The 17,075-nt window shown below is 40.9% G+C and overlaps 1 protein-coding gene across 1 annotated transcript in view; it reads right to left on the bottom strand.

Moving 5' to 3' along the window:
- DNAH11 (dynein axonemal heavy chain 11) overlaps window positions 1-17,075 on the bottom strand; it is a 369,205-nt gene that overhangs the window by 149,056 nt on the left and 203,074 nt on the right. Inside the window, 4 exon segments of the mRNA XM_059885820.1 lie at window positions 1,135-1,296; window positions 14,654-14,796; window positions 15,215-15,338; window positions 16,440-16,602. Coding sequence (XP_059741803.1) covers window positions 1,135-1,296; window positions 14,654-14,796; window positions 15,215-15,338; window positions 16,440-16,602 — 592 coding nt within the window.

Below are 17,075 nucleotides of genomic sequence, written 5' to 3'. Positions count from 1 at the left end.
TTGGCAATCTGGCACTAAATAGTTAATAAACTTTAGGGAAAAAAAACATTTAAGATAAAGCTTTATATATTATGTATATAAATATAAATATGCAGTAAAGCTAGCTGTATTACAAACAATTCATTAAATAAGTAAAAATGCCCAGATTTCTAACCATCTGGCACCAGAAGATGTACTATGAACAAAATGTGAAAGGATGGCTTTGGAAAAGCAGCTCTTAGACCTCTGGGAGTAAGGGAGGCCACAGCAGGCTGCTTGGTCACGGTTTCAATCGGTAACGGACCTCACTCCTTATGTATCCCCAGTCTTGTTTGTGGCTCTGAGAAGCCCTTTTCCTGTCTGACTTATTCTAGGCATCCTTTCTCCTCAACCCTCCATGGAATTGGAAGACAAAACTCCCTAGGAAATGTTCACAATCACCATCCTTCCAAACTACCTAATCAGAAAGATGCTCGCTTCACACACAGCTTAATTTCTAGGAGGTCTAATGATTCCCTCATATCCGCATTTCTTTTTCTCTTTGAATCTGAATGAAGTTTTGTTTGTTTTGTTTCATGTGACCATTTGAAAATGCAATAGGAGGTGGAAATTTCATCATGAGCAAATGATATACATGGACCCATAAAACAAAGAAGCAGATACATTATACGACTTAATGATTACTAAATCCACGGGGGCTGATTTTTTACCTAGCAATACCATAAATGAGAAAAATCATAAAAGCGCCTTACTTTGTTAAGATCAAGCATTGCATAGCTATGAGTGGCTACTTTTTTGTTTAGGTTTCTAGTTGTGGATTTAAAGGATTTATATACAGTAAGCCCCAGTTATGACTCAAGTCATATCCAGTTATGACTCAAGCAAGTGATGATCCTGACCTTTGGTGAGTCCCTGGATGAGTAAGAACTTGATCGCATGCTGTGTGTGTGTGTACACATCTCGACTGAACACTAAAAGACCAGTCACTATATTCCATAGAATGTAAACTCACAAGGATAATATTATCATCTTAAACAAGGACAATTTTCTGCTACAAGGTGTATTTTGGAAATTATTTACTGAGGATTTGGGTCAGAGTGTGCGAGTACATGAGTGTTTTGAGAGAGAGAGAGATTGGAGGCTGACACAGCATACCTCAGTTCCCTTGGTTTCCTCAATGAACCTCCTGCTGACTGTGACCAGAGCCTCCTGGGGCCAAGCATGGAACCAGTCAACAGCCGTGCAGTTAACCAGGGCTGGGAACTTCCGAGCTCTACTTCTCAGCGTGTGACCAACCGGAGAGAAACACAAAATGATCTGTGGAGACACGGGGGCAGGGCAGAACCAGGAGGGTGATGAGTGAGCAAAGAATTACACTGAGACCCTGGACAATGAAAGAAAGGAGCGCAGCCAACCGTGACATTAAAGCAGCCTAAAGCACCACAGAGTGGAAAGCAACATTAACCTCCCTGCTAATCAAAGTACACAGGACCCCATCGGACATACAGAAGTACTGCTGTGTGCTTTCCTTAAAACCAGTCCCTCTCCTTCTGAACATTTTTGATGATCATCATATATAGTGAGAAATTCATTCTTTTCTATTACACAAGTCACATTATGACAGTAAAAAATAAAAAATTAAAAATCAAATCTCTGTGATAATACCAAGACTTTCATCTTCTGGCTCCTATTATGTAATTCAGCAGGCTCCTTAAAACTGTGTATAAGATACTTTTAAGAAAACAACATTTTATCATATTGAATACTTTGTTCCCATTTAAAATAAAATACATTCACTTGAGTTCATACTTAACATTCTTAAAAGAGTAAAAAGATCGGTTTATACGTGATCCCAATGAGAAATTTATAAGTTTGCAAAGTTCTATTTAAGTATTCAATGACTTAAGAGTTCATTTAAATCGGGAAGTTTCCACCTTCTCTTTAGTGACTCAGGGCTGCTGCTATCAAGAGTACCTGAGTTCCGGCTGAGACACGTGTCCCCGGAGCTCAGTGAGGCAAGCAGGTTGTCAGGAGGCGGGCGGGTCTGAAATCCCTCCTGGGATCATCAGATGTGGCGCTCTGTGTGTGTACTGGCACAAAGGAGGTGCTTACGAAGCTCCCTTTTGTGCTCTGCCTTCTCTCCCAGGTCACTGTGGACTTGAGGGCACTGGGGGCACTGGTGCCAACTGGGATAACATCTGAGGACGAGACTTGGATTTCTGTTTTCTAGGCACAGCTTGCACTTGATGACATACACAAAGCTCTGCAGTTCTCTTAATGAAATCTCTCACACTTTGAGATCAGGCATCTGACAAAACCATTTTTCATGAAATATGATTTTTCCCGCATTGCATTTTAAACTTCATGTCATAAAAGCCATAATAATACGTGAAACCTTATATTCCCATTTAATAGGTGCTTTTACTCTGTTAATTTTATATACTATGGCTCTTCAACAACTCGAGATGAATCCCAAGATCTTAAGTGATTTCCAGCAATGCATAAGCTGGCTGATCATTTATTTTTTTATATTCAAGAGTCTAATTACAAGTCTAATGACTGCTCTAAAATTGCATGTCCTCAGGAACAAGCCTCAGTTACAATGCAGAATTTTTCACTTAAAATTGAGATTTTAGATTTCTCCTCTCAGCCTTGACTCCCTAAACAAGAATATTTTTCTTTAATGTCCTCCAAGTTGGTTTTTCACACCCAACTTACCTCTCATTCATGACAATTTTGGAAACTTCATTTATATGTAATTTTAACAAAGACAGAGGAGGGGGAAGCTCATTTGAGTTACTAAATATTTCCATCACTTCTACACTTGCTATATTTCTACATTTATTACTGGCATACTATCAGGTCTTAAAAGTGTGTTAGAAAATAAAAAAAGAAAAGAAAAAAAGTGTGTTAGAAAACAAAGCATCTGAATCATGTCTGGTTAGCCTCAGGAAAAAATACTTTGAGTAAATATCACTAGATATGCCTTATTTATTGGAAGATAATATAGAATGCTGATTAAAAAAAAAACTATTTCTTTTTCTACAATTTTACAGTTGAAGACATTTTTTCCCCTATGTTATTTATTGTGGCTTAAATAAGGAGGCTCACAGTACCATTTAAATTTCACTTGGAGGGCAGGCGACAGGAGACTGTTGGTTTTCACAGTTAAGAGTTGGTGAGAAGCGCAAATTCTTGGATCTAATCCAGACTTGGGAATCAGAGGACTCAGGCCTCTGGGTGGGGCTTGGCAAACTGTTTGCAACAAGCTATCCAGGTGACTCTGACACCCACAGCTATAACCTAATCATCTGAGATTTTCTGTGGGAATACCTAAATGAAGCATTTACATTTCTAATGCTTTTGCAGTTGGTGAAACACGCACAGAATCTAAATTTTTATCTACATACAGAGTGAAATAGAAAATTTAGAGAATTTTAAATAAATCAGATAATCCTTAATAACCTACATCTTATCCCATAAAATAGACGCTGGGAACAAAATCAGAGACATATGCTTTTTCACAAGTACTTCCTAAGAAGGGAGAGGATTCCGTCCTACCAGCCTGGAGGAGTGCGAGGACTGCCCAGATTCTCAGATCAGTAATTTCCACCTTTACTAGAAATCTAGCACAGATTCTCTCCCCATCCAGCCTTCCGTGGCAGTGGTCTTATGTCAGGTTTTTTCGAGAGCCCAAGTGAATGTCTGGAAACTGTTGGTTGCTTTGTTCTTTTTAAAAATAGTCTCCACAACTTCAGATATGCTCGAGTAAACTTGAGTTGTTGCCTCAAGGAACTCTGTTGTGGGGGGGCAGGAAATCATCCTATAATGATCCTATTATATTTCTCTCATTTCATGAAAGATTAACATAGTAAAGGACTGATAAGAAATAAGACAAATAAATGATTAGAAAAAAGGGTGTAATATCTATAATTTACCCTTTCAGTTCTGTTGACATATAATTGACAAATAAAACTGTAAGATATTTAATATGTACAATGTGACAATTTATAAACAGACATTGTTAAAGGATTCCCCCATATTAAGTCAGTTACACACCCTTCACCCCATATGTGTACTTTTTTTAGTGAGAATATGTAAGCTCAGCAAATTTCAACTATACAATACAGTATTATCAACTATGTGTGGGTGTTAGTTGCTCAATCGTGTCTGACTCTTTGCGACCCCATGGACTGTAGCCCACCAGGCTCCTCTGTCCATGGAATTTTCCAGGCAAGAATACTGGAGTGGGTTGCCATTTCCTTCTCCAATTATCAACTATAGTCACCATGTTAATCACTAGGTCCTCAGACCTTCTTTATCTTGTAACTGAAAGTTTATAGCCTTCTACCAATCTCTCTCCCTATTTCTCTCACCGCTTACCAATCACTTTTCTACTGTTTCTCTAAGTTCTACTTTTTTTATTCCACACATTATTGTTACAGTGTAGTGTTTGTCTTTCTCTGTCTGGCTTATTTCACTTAGATAATGCCCCCAAGGTTCATCCATGCTGTATTCCCATTGTGTTTGTGTATCCATATGTGACTGTGTAGTATATGTGTGTGTGTATCTTGCATTTTCTTGATTTGTTCATCCCCTTACGGACACTTCAGTTGTTTCCATACATTGGCTACCGTAGATAAATGCTGCTATGAGTATGAGAGTGTTTTTGGTCAAATGCTTTTTCTCCATCTACTGAGATGATCATATGATACTTAGCCTTTATTTTGTTAATGTGGTGTATCAGGATGATTGACTTGTGGATGTTCAACCATCCTTGCATTCTGCAATAAATCTCACTTGATCATTTTGTAGGATATACTTCTAATGTACTGTTGAATTCAGCTTGCTAACATTTTGTTGAAAATTTTTGCATCTGTGTATCAAGGATATTGTCCTGTAATTTTCTTTTCTTGTGGTGTCCTTATCTGGCCATGGTATCAGGGTAACACTGGCCTTATAAAATGAGGGTTTCCACTCCTTCTATTTTTGGAAGAGACTGAGAAGGATTGATATTAATTTTTCTTGAAATATTTGGTAGAAGTCACCAGTGAAGCCATCTGGTCCTGTAAAATATACCTATGAAATACTTCAGTCTACTATAACATGCATGCTAATACTCATTTTATTTTATACCTTAGGAGCCATTATCTGGTTATCCTCTGATGTACATCAGTAGAGACTACACAGGCTAGGGATGCTTAACAAGCATTTCACATACTCTAATGGAAGTCTGCATTATTAAGTTGGCTACCTGAGCTCTTAGCTAACTTCTCCTATCACCGTAAGTGGTTGGTTGGTTAGCATCATGAATACTGAATATGATTGTTCAATGATGAAATGATATTGTTCATGATATCTTAGAAATACAGAAAGAGCTGTACTTGCACCTCCACTGACATACAAAATAGGAAAATACATCTTGAAGTATCCCAGTAATTCTCCCCTTGACACCTTAGACTTTGGGTTTGACCAGTTCTGTGGTAAATAGCTTATAGAAAGGAGAAAGTTTTTGTACTTCTATGCAATACCAATGAGAATCTTAGCTTAATCCTACCATGAGATATTTCTATACCTGCCTCAAAGGAAAGTTCCCAGAGGACTAGTCAGGTTCCTAAAAGGACAGAGTCGGGATTACAAGCTTATAGGGCAGATTTTAAGACTTCACAACTTGTTTTAAGTTATGTGCTACAAAGCCTATATACACTAGAGTTCAGTCTGAGGCTTCTTTCTTTGCAGCACACCTTAAACTGGGAGATTTGGGGAGATCAGTCCCCATCCCCTGAACTGATGTCATCTACTTCCAAGTACTGAAGTTCCTGAAATATATCCCCAGATAGTTCCTCACAATTGCAAATGACCAAATTGGCTTAAGTTAGTTCTCAGCAATGGACTGGAAAGAAAAGTCAGCTAAGAAAGTTAAAAATGCCTCAGACAGCTGTGCTCTTTTCTAAAAACAAGTTCTCACAAGTAAAAAGCAAACCCTGAAATCACCATCTATATATTTTCTACAGCTCTAACATTTGGATGTCAGGAACTTGCTTTTGGTATCCATACCATAGAATTTTCTATTCCCTTCTTTCCCCTCTACACAGGTGTTATGACTCATTTGTAATATCCCCCTTTTCATTGTGCTCTGTAATACATTTCAATTTCTTTTAGATTAGATCCCATGCAAGTACATATTCATTTGTATATCACTAAAGGCCTCAGTCCATTTCCTCTTGTGACAGAAATTTGAATTGCCACCATCACTGTATTTTTTCCAGTTGGTATGTTTATTCTCATATAGAGGTAATCCTCCCACATGTTCACTTCAGAAGCTTCTAGCCATAACTTGTGTTTGCATTTATCCTCAAAGTCTTAGTGTTTTTCAAGAATGATGAGATCTCAATCTTACTGAGAGAATCCTCATAGGAATGGAGGTTTAGCCTAGAAACGATTCCTCAGTTCAACTGTTTTAATATCACTATCATCTTTATATATTTTTCTGTACCATCCTCTCACCTAATAACCATCTAACTTCAATTATTTTTATGAGGTTCAACAGCATCTACAGCATGCACACATTCTACAGGTATTTATATTTATTTTCTTTCTAGGTAACACACAATGAAATCGTTTCCATGACCTTTCACTTGTGAATATTGGTCAGTACAGATTTTTACAAGGGGTAAAAAAATTTTCACTGGAGAGTTTTAATTATTTTATTTTTTTCTTAACTGAAAACCTCTTCAATTCACAAAGTTGCATGTCGAAGCCCAACAGAGCAAAGAGCAAATACATTCTTGAAGAGTAAAGACAGTAGGAATTATATTCCCCACTATATTTCCTTCCCACTTATCCCTGTATACATGAGGGAAGGAATCCCTTGTCTGTAGGGCTGGCACTGCACACACTGCCTTCAGGCTGGTCTGCAGCCCCACAACTTCATATAATGGTGGTTATTAAAAACAGAACCTCAGATGCAGATGCCTGAACATCCACTAAATGGGTCCATATTTGAAAGACCCAGAAGGTTTCTCCCTGTGATCTGAGCTGCTCAGTTAGCAGAGTGGTCCCCCTTTTGCTGACATTCTGTGCACAGGAAGTTGCAAGAACAAGTGCCAGTGATGCTGGCAAACCCCACTTCTAGGCATTTAACATATGGTACAGGTAGCGATTCAAATAGGTTATAATGAAAGATTATATGATAAGTGGTGTTGGGACAATTTGGGGGAGAAAAAGAAAGGCCACCTTATATTGCAAAAAGCAACCCAGGGCGAAACATTAAAGAAACTATAGATCAATTTAAAGAAAATTCAGAATAATATTTTCATAACCACAGAGTATGAAAATGTTTCCTAAAAAGCAAATCCATGAAGAAAAAAAATTAAATATATTTAACACTACATTATATAAAGAGCTCCCATAAATCAATTAAAATTCTAACAAACCAAGAGGGAATTGGCAAAGGGTATAATTGGATAAAGGGTTCAAACAGTTATTGAAAATAAAGTGCATTCGAGTTAAATAGTTCACCCCATATGCCAAATTCTTAGAATCATTTGATATTTTTTTCCCTGTGGGAGATTTTGAAACAAAATGACAAAGAGGGAGGTAGAGAAAATAGAGATGTGAAAAAAAGAATTAGTTCTGAATAAATGCTTTGTATGTGTGTCTATATACATAGAAAGTTGGAAGAAAATAAACCAATAGGTTTTCAGTCATTATCTCTAGATAATATAACTAAGCATAGTTTTTATTTTCTTCATATGGTTCTGTATTTTTTAAAAATTCTTTATAACGAACATATGCTTCTTATAAAAAATGAATCTCTTCTCTCTATATACATGCATGTATACACACATATACATAACATATATTTGTCTTTGTTTACTCACCAAGTTGTGTCTGACTCTCTGTGACCCCATGGATGACAGCCCACCAGGTTCCTCTGTCCATGGGATTCCCTAGGCAAGAGTACTGGAATGGGTTGCCAGTTCCTTCTCCAGGCTCCAGGGGATCTTCCTGACCCAGGGATCGAACCCACATCTCCTGCATTGCAGTAGGTTCTTTACCACTGAGCCACCAGGGTAGTATATGTAACAACATAACGTGTGTGTGTGTGTGTGTATGTGTGTGTGTGTGTATATATATATATATATTTATATTTATATGCATACACACACACACACACACATGTACCGGGGAAGTATATATATAATTTAAAAATACAAAACCATATGGAGAAAGTAAAAACTACACACACACCCCCATAGACAGTGAATAACTGAACAGATACCCAAAATCTTGTGAAAGAATCAGGGGCAGCTACATACACCAAGTGTTCTTTTCCCCATGCCATCAGATAGCCAGGAAGGAAGACAAGAAAGACGAGTTTTCACGTTAACTAAAATGGCAACCCACTCCAGTATTCTTGCCTTGAGAATCCCAGGGACGGGGGAGCCTGGTGGGCTGCTGTCTATGGGGTCGCACAGAGTCGGACACGACTGAAGCAACTTAGCAGCAGCAGCAGCAAAGTTAGCAGAAGAGAATGAGCGTACTCCACTCCAGGTGTAAGATGAGAATTACATGGGAAAAGACGCATATACACAAATGTGAAGGAGAGGGGCATCTAACATTGATTCACTGGTTTGCTTCAGCCCATCCAGGAACACACATCCGGTCATCATTAACGGGCACTGCCCTGCGGGAGTCAGAGGTCATGTTTCACATGCCAACAGGTTCTCACTGCCCCTGCATTGTGAATAGGAAGTGACTTGCGGTGGTGAACACGGGCAATGGGCTGGCAACATCACGTCGTTTAGCCTGACCTGCCAGGCGTGCTCACCAGCCCTTGCTGCACATCCAGCTTCTTGTGTTGCCCAGCAAGGAACATACGCAAAGGAAATAATCACCTCATCAGAAATTCTGAGTCTTTAGCACATGCTGCTGAATATCACAATATACTTAATATGACACTGACACAGAGAAATCCATTATTCTTAAAAAAAATTCCAAGGATCTGAGGGTAGTACACAGGGATGAAGAGAAGGAAGCTGTGGTTTTCTAGATGAAAGGTGACCTGTTTCTTCACTACATTGTTTCTCCCTCAGGTTAAGGCACTGACCACAAACCTTTCTCAGGAGGTAGCAAACTAAGTGACAAGGCCAAGAAGGATGTGAAATATTCAAGGCAGAGATCTTATTCCTCCTTAGCATTTAAAAAACTAAAAAACTCTGCTACTCATTTTCATAGGGAAGAGATAAATTATCCAATTAGTAATCCTGTGACAACAAGGAAAAATGATCCGTATCTAACTCCAAAATAAATTCTAGCTAGTACCAAGGTGCATCCTGAGAAAGGTGATGATGAAAAGGCTTAGACAAGAACAGAGGTAAACATAAACACGGTCTCAATTCTAGTGAGGCCTGCTGAAGCACAGAGTCACAGGAAATACAAAGCCAAGTCCTGATGGACCTAACAGTATGAAAATGCAGAACTTCCCTACTGTCTCTGAACTACATGAATCTTACTAAGTTCAAGGAGAACCCTATCATTATCTCAAAAGATGCTGCAAAAGAATTCAATAGGCAGATACTTCCTTAAGAAGACACACCCTGAGTCAAAAGCCAACACAAAATGTAACAGTGGAACAACAGAAACACTTTCTTCTGTCGATTTGATACAATGTGGGAGGAGAATGGATAAATAAAAGATTAGGCAAGACAAACTATCATCATCTTCAGGCTATATATCAGCCAACCAACAGAAACCATCAGAGAGGCAGTAAGGTAGCTGACTACAAAATTAAAAATCGACAGCTCTCCTATATAAAAACAATACACCATTAGGAAGCTTTAGGAAGGAAACAGGCCTTCTACAAAAGGAATAAATGACTATTTATCATGAAGATTAAATTCTCTCTAAAATATATTTAAAAAGTTGTTGGCATGATTTCAGCCAAAATTTAAATGGAATGTGCTTAGAATTTGACAAAATGATTCTGCTGTTTAACAAAACATAAAAATATCTAAGGGCAACAAAGAAAAACTAGATAAGTGCAATGAGACACTAGATAAAAAACAAGTATAATGAGGGTTTCATAACTCACACAGCACAAAGCTAGAATCAGCAGTAGTATCAAGAAAATGGAATAGAGGATTTGGAAATAGACCCAGTTCATATACAATCTGGCACAAAATAAAAGTGGTACTTTAAATTAGTAAGATAAGAACATATTTTTTGGGGGAAAAAAATTACCCTGAAACCTCTCAGCTCACGCTGTGTCACATATAACAATACATGTATTCCAGCTGTGGCACAGTTTTAACCGTAGACCATGAAAGCATGCAGACCCCAGAATGGCTGCTGCTGCTGCTATTCTAAACCAATGTCCAATTTTATCCATAAAGCCCTCGTGACAAGATCAAATATGCACCTCCACATACTCCCTCATAGGTGGAGCTGACAAGGGACACACTTATGATCAGTAAGATGTCAGCTTAGGGATTTGGGGGAGCTTTGGATTCCTGATTCAGAGAACCCAAGTCTCCTGTGCCTCTCTTTCTTCTGCCGGAAATACAGACCTCGCTGCACTTGTCATGTGGCCGTGAGGCAGGAGGCATCAGGATGGGTGCTGGCGGGAAAGAAGGGCAGGAAAGCATGGGCGTGTAAAGGGCTTACTGAGCTAGTCTGGACTCTGATGTGGGAAGAGGCTTTCCGGAACTATTCTTGGAGGTTCTCTTCATTTGTAAGCCCAAATGAGTTCTAACTGCTTCCAGTGACAAGTTTTAAAATCTGACAGAAAAAAATACTTTCCTAAATATGTAAGAAACCCCAAATCCACAAAGGCAAACACTGATCAGTCTACTGTAAAAACTTTAAAAAACTTTTCAGAGTTATAAACAAACCAACAGAGATCTACCACATATATAGGGCTTCCCTGATAGCTCAGTTGGTAAGGAATCCACTTACAATGCAGGAAACTGTGCTTTGATTCCTGGGACGGGACGATCTGTGGAGAAGGGATAGGCTACCCAATCCAGTATTCTCAGGCTTTCCTTGTGGCTCAGGTGGTAAAGAATCCACCTGCAATGTGGGAGACCTGGGTTTGATTCCTGGGTTGGGAAGATGCCCTGAAGAATGGAAAGGCTACCCACTCCAGTATTCTGGCCTGGAGAATTCCATGGACTGTATAGTCTATGGGGTCGCTAAGAGTCGGACACGAATGAGTGGCTTTCACTTTCACTCACAAACATACACACACACACACACACACACACACACACTCGTCTTTTAAATATATATATATTTAGAAGACAAATAATAGAACAGGGAAAATATCTGTCACCCGTATATAAACCTAATCGATAAGTATACATAGAACTCATAAACAAAACCATGTGAAATTCAATGGAAAAGTGGGTCCTTTATGACCCAGCCTCAGGGGTTACTCAGCATCCTTGTGCTGCTCCATACCCTACTCTGTTAGCTGAAGCAGGGATAAGCTCACTCAGAGCCAACAAGAGGGGCCTAGATCCCACCTGAGAATGAGAAGAACATCAAAGAATTTGCAGGCATGATTTAAAAACCACTACGAGGTGTAACTATTGAACTCAGTAATTTCCCTTCTAAGAATTTATCCTACAAAAGCAAGCAAAGTTACGTGTATAAGACGTCTGTAAAGGATGCTCATTCTAGTGTTATTTGTAACAATGGGTATCAAATTTCAGCATGCTTCAGAATCACCTGGAGGGTTTGTGGAAACATAGATTTCTGGGTCCTATCCAGAGTTTCCATTTCAAGAGTTCTGGGGTGGGGCTGGAGAATGTGTACTTTTGAAAAGTTCCTAGGTGATGCTGATTCTGCTGCTCTGAACAACAGACTTGGGTTGCTGCTGACCTTCCCACCCAGGGATTGAACCTGTGTCTCTTACTGGCAGGCGGGTACTTCACCGCTAGCGCCACCTGGGAAGTCCGATTAATTACATTACTATCTCAAATTCCATTGTTGTACTCGTTTTCCCATTTCACAAAGAAAATGTGACCCAACTATACCACAACGGAACAGGGAGAAATCTCCAGCCTTGTTACAATCTGGCCAACATATGCTTAGTCACACTTCTGATGGGCAGAAAACCCTCTGGGCATCCAAAACTTAAATTCTGATTTCTAACCTCAGACCAGAAATGCTCAGTAAGAACAATGTAGAATCTGAAACAGGAGGGTAGAGAAGAATCACAGCTACTCTATACCTGAACCTCCACAGTGTCAGTCCCTCAGCTGTGTCTGACTCTTTGCAACCCCATGGACTGTAGCCCACCAGGCCTCTCTGTTAATGGGATTTTCCTGGCAAGAATACTAGAGTGAATTGTCACTCCCTTCTCCTGGGGATCTTCCTGACCTAGGGATTGAACTGGGGTCTCCTGAATTGCAGGCGGATTCTTTATTATCTGAGCCACCAGGGCAGCCCTCCAGGCAGAGGCATATTCACAGCTAATCCCCCTTCTTCCTGTGTACTCCAGGCTTTACAGGAGTGGCAAAGAGGTCACGAGTACTAGAAGGAGTAGCAAAGAATACTAGAAGGACGAGCAAAGAAATAACTTTTCTTGGTTAGTAAATATTATTTCAGTTCAGTTCAGTTCAGTCGCTCAGTCGTGTCTGACTCTTTGCAACCCCATGAATCACAGCACGCCAGGCCTCCCTGTCCATCACAAACTCCCGGAGTTCACTCAGACTCACGTCCATCGAGTCAGTGATGCCATCCAGCCATCTCATCCTCTGTTGTCCCCTTCTCCTCCTGCCCCCAATCCCTCCCAGCATCAGAGTCTTTTCCAATGAGTCAACTCTTCGCATGAGGTGGCCAAAGTACTGGAGTTTCAGCTTCAGCATCATTCCTTCCAAAGAAATCCCAGGGCTGATCTCCTTCAGAATGGACTGGTTGGATCTCCTTGCAGTCCAACGGACTCTCAAGAGTCTTCTCCAACACCACAGTTCAAAAGCATCAATTCTTCAGCGCTCTTCTTCACAGTCCAACTCTCACATCCACACATGACTACTGGAAAACCATAGCCTTGACTAGACGGACCTTTGTTGGCAAAGTAATGTCTCTGCTTTTCAATATGCTATCTAAGGCTGAATTTTCCATACTGCTGCTGCTGCTGCTGCTAAGTCGCTTCAGTCGTGTCCAACTCTGTGTGACCCCATGGACTGCAGGCTACCAGCTTCTCCGTCCATGGGATTCTCCAGACAAGAACACTGGAGTGGGCTGCCATTTCCTTCTCCAATGCATGAAAGTGGAAAGTGAAAGTGAAGTCACTCAGTCGTGTCTGACTCTTAGTGACCCCATGGACTGCAGCCTACCAGGCTCCTCCATCTATGGGATTTTCCAGGCAACAGTACTGGAGTGGGGTGCCATTGCCTTCTCCAAATTTTCCATACTAGTATTTTCAATTGGCTTTCTGCCATGAGTGTGGTGAGGTTTCTTGTTCTAATACTTCATCCTTCCTGCTGCTGTTACTTGGTTACATTATATCCTTGTGCCTACACTATGGCATGGAGTTGTCTCTGGATTGAATCTCAGATCATCTGAGTGACAAGCCTCAGCTACTTGCCCTGAAGTACTAATATAGTATCACTTCCTCAACTCAAACTCCTCCTCTGCTCCTGTAATGATTTACAAAACACTTGTGGTTTAGTCACTAAGTCATGTCTGACTTCTGTGATGCCATGGACTGTAACCTGCCAGGCTCCTCTGTCCATGGGATTCTCCAGGCAAGGATACTGGAGTGGGTTGCCATTTCCTTCCCCAGGGGATCTTCTGGACTCAGGAATTGAACCCAGGTCTCCTGCATTGCAAGTGGATTCTGTATCAACCGAGCTATGAGGGAAGCCCCACCCTTTCCTCACCCCAATTAACTTTCCCAGCCCGATCCACCTGTTTCTTCCAATAAGAACTCTATGTCCCAGTCATTTAGAGCGGTACTTCCCAATCCTTTTGCCACCGGGGACTGGTTTTGTGGAAGACAATTTTTCAATGGGCCAGGGAGTGGAGGATGGTTTCAGGATGATTCAAGTGCATTACATTCACTGTGTTCTTTTTCCCCATTATTATTACATCAGTTCACCTCAGATCATCAGGCATTAGATCCTGGAGGCTGGGGACACCTGATTTAGTCCTATTTGTGGTGCCTCCAAATATGTACCATGCAGTCCACTCTTAACTCTTCCAAATGCTATTTCCTCTCCCTGAAAGCTCTTCCCCAACCCAGCGCATCCCCAGGAATTCCAAGCCACACCTGACACACAGCACGCCACCTTCTCCAGGAGGCCTGCTGCCCTTGGAAAGGATGCCGAACTCCTCTGGGATCAGCATGGCGACACTTATTGGTGACGTCTCGTTTCCTGTAACAGCATAAGCTCTTCAAGGATAGACACCATGTCCAGCTCACTCGGGTGCTCAACCTGCTTAGAACAAGGCCTTGTAGGGAACCAGCATCAAAGGAAACTTGAAGAAGGTGCCCTCCAGACACTCGAGAAAATATGCAAATGGCCTTTTACACCAAATGACTGGATGTCCTTACAAAATGTATGAGTGGAATTCAAACTTGTCATGTGAATTCCCAAACAGAACCATATCAGAGTTGAAACAGCACTTTTAACTAAATGCAAGGAAAGCAAGTGCTTCTTACTTTGAGTTGTCGTCGCACCCGGAACAAAAAGAATTTCCAACAGTTTTCTCTGGAGTCCACCATGCCCAGACCACGAACTTCATCACGAACTCCAGAAATTATCTTGTCTACATCTTCATCACTGAACAGATCAGGAATCTCCCCTGCCCCCAAAGGAATGAGTAGAGTTATTAAAAGACTGCTATAATTCATATTTTAGATATGACTTAAAATGCTTTCTAATACAAAGTTCAGCTTTAATGATAGAGTTTGAAACCAGAAATGCAATTTTTTTTTTTTTATAAGACACAACACAGTGACAACAAGCTATGACAAACCCACCCACTAAACTTGCACAGGCAGGAATAACATTTACTTCACTGAAGGCCTCTGCAAGGCCTTTTACATCGTAAGCAGACTAAGAAAGCGATACACTTCAAATTAGTCAGGTTTATACGTTTCTCCCCAAAGAATGCCCCGACAAACATCTCAAAGACAAATTATCTCTATTTAAAGTTCACTGAAACCACAGATCATTTGTCTTTGGGGAAGATCTTTCATGGAATGTGTTGGTTTAATCACCTGATGCCAGCAAGTCATTAATCAGCACGAGAAAGCTCTCATCTAGAACCTGGGCATCTGTCAGCAGGAACGCGGTGGGCATGTTCTTGGCTCCGGCTCTGATGTACAGATTGGCAAGGTCTACCTGTAAGAAGCAGAGGCCATCACTCACACTGTGCTAACATGCTCGTGTGCTGTCGGCGAGGGGTGGGCAGAACCGAGGCGCTACAGCGGGAGGGCCGGCGCCGTCCTTTCCCCGTTTATACGTTCTTTCCTCTCGGTGACTCTCTTCTTATGGGGGCAAACATTCTGACATCGGCTCCATTTCTGGCACATAATGATGACTGTCATGTTTATGGCTTCACGGAGCCCAAGATGCAAACAGGCTCCTGACAAACAACTCCCTTCTATTCAAGCAAAAGTGAATTCAGTAATGATTTTGTTAAGCAATGCAGCGAAAAGAAGTTTTTGGCTCCTTTTAACAACTATCTACTTCATTGTTTGGTGACTTAGAGTTTACTAGTTTTATTTAGTAATATTGAAAGCAAGTGGTTTGTTGTTTGCTTTAAAATAGCACTTGCCACAAACTCTAAGTACTATTTTGTAACTACTATTGTGATTCAAAAGCAAAATTTTAAAAAACATGTCAGTGTTTCTCGACTGTACTCTCATCATATTTTCACAATCTGATACAAAGCGGAAAAAATCTCTATGCACTTGTTAAAGAAAAAAAAAGGATCTCCCCCTCCCTGCATTGTATTGGTGTATGAATACTGCTGATTTTCAGGTATGGTCAGCACAAAAGAAAAACATGTTTGTATTTAATAAAATGTTTTCTGAGCAAATCTGACAGGCTTATAGGCTTATACACATACAAATGTTGGTAGCAGTTTACTATTATTAATTCGACAATGAAGGAGAAAGTTTAAGTGTTAGTTCCTCATTCATGTTTGACTCTTTGCGACCCTATGGACTGTAGCCATCAGGCTTCTTTGTCCATGGGGATTCTCCAGGCAAGAATACTGGAGTGGGCTGCCATTTCCTCCTCCAGAGGATCTTCCGGACCCAGGGATCAAACCAAGGTCTCCTGCACTGCAGGCAGTTTCTTTGTCTGAGCTACCAGGGAAGTCCCTGAAGGAGAAACAGCCAACAAAATCCTCTGAAGAGCTTACCCGCCTCCATGCCTGACTGGAGCACCTTTATCCTGGGGCAGAAGGAGCACGGGGCCGCCCATCACTAGACTTACCCGAAGTTCCTGGATCCCAAAGCCTTGGGTCAGAGTGATCTGGAAGACCTCGAGGCTGCAAACGTAAGCTGCCAGGCGGGACAGGCTCTGCTTGCCACTGCCGCCCACTCCGATCAAGAGCGCATAACCCTGAGGGGACTGCAGGATGCGGCTGATGCGACACCTGCGGAGAGAAAACACCCCCAACAGATGACATCCAATGAGCCTCAGGGCTATGCGGTTTCATTTTTCAGATATTTAGATACTAAACTCCGATTTGTATTTCAGACTTTCAGTCCTTGTTCTTCTGTTTCCCAAACAAAAAGATGCTGCCTGCATCTGCCCCCTTATCACTTGCCCAACAAACCATCCTGGCCAATGACATCTGGACTCCCACTGCTGTGTTACTCTCCCCCAAAAGAAGGCAGAAAATGAATACAAGGACTTACATCAAAGCACCACGTTTTCCTGATTAGCAAGAAAGATCCTAATGGCACATCAGTATCCACGTATAAGGATATCAAAGGGAAAATGTCTTTGGGCCAGAAACTTTGCTATAGAATTAGTTTGGGAAGCACAGATTTGTTTAGACCAACAAACACCTCACATGCGATTTACTTCATGCATTTTAAACACTTGCCTTTTTTACATGATCCT

The sequence above is a fragment of the Bos taurus genome, chromosome 4, assembly GCF_002263795.3.
Source record: "Bos taurus isolate L1 Dominette 01449 registration number 42190680 breed Hereford chromosome 4, ARS-UCD2.0, whole genome shotgun sequence".
Taxonomy (NCBI): domain Eukaryota; kingdom Metazoa; phylum Chordata; class Mammalia; order Artiodactyla; family Bovidae; genus Bos; species Bos taurus.
Note: the sequence above shows the minus strand (reverse complement) of the source record. Positions and strands in the feature narration are given on the sequence as shown.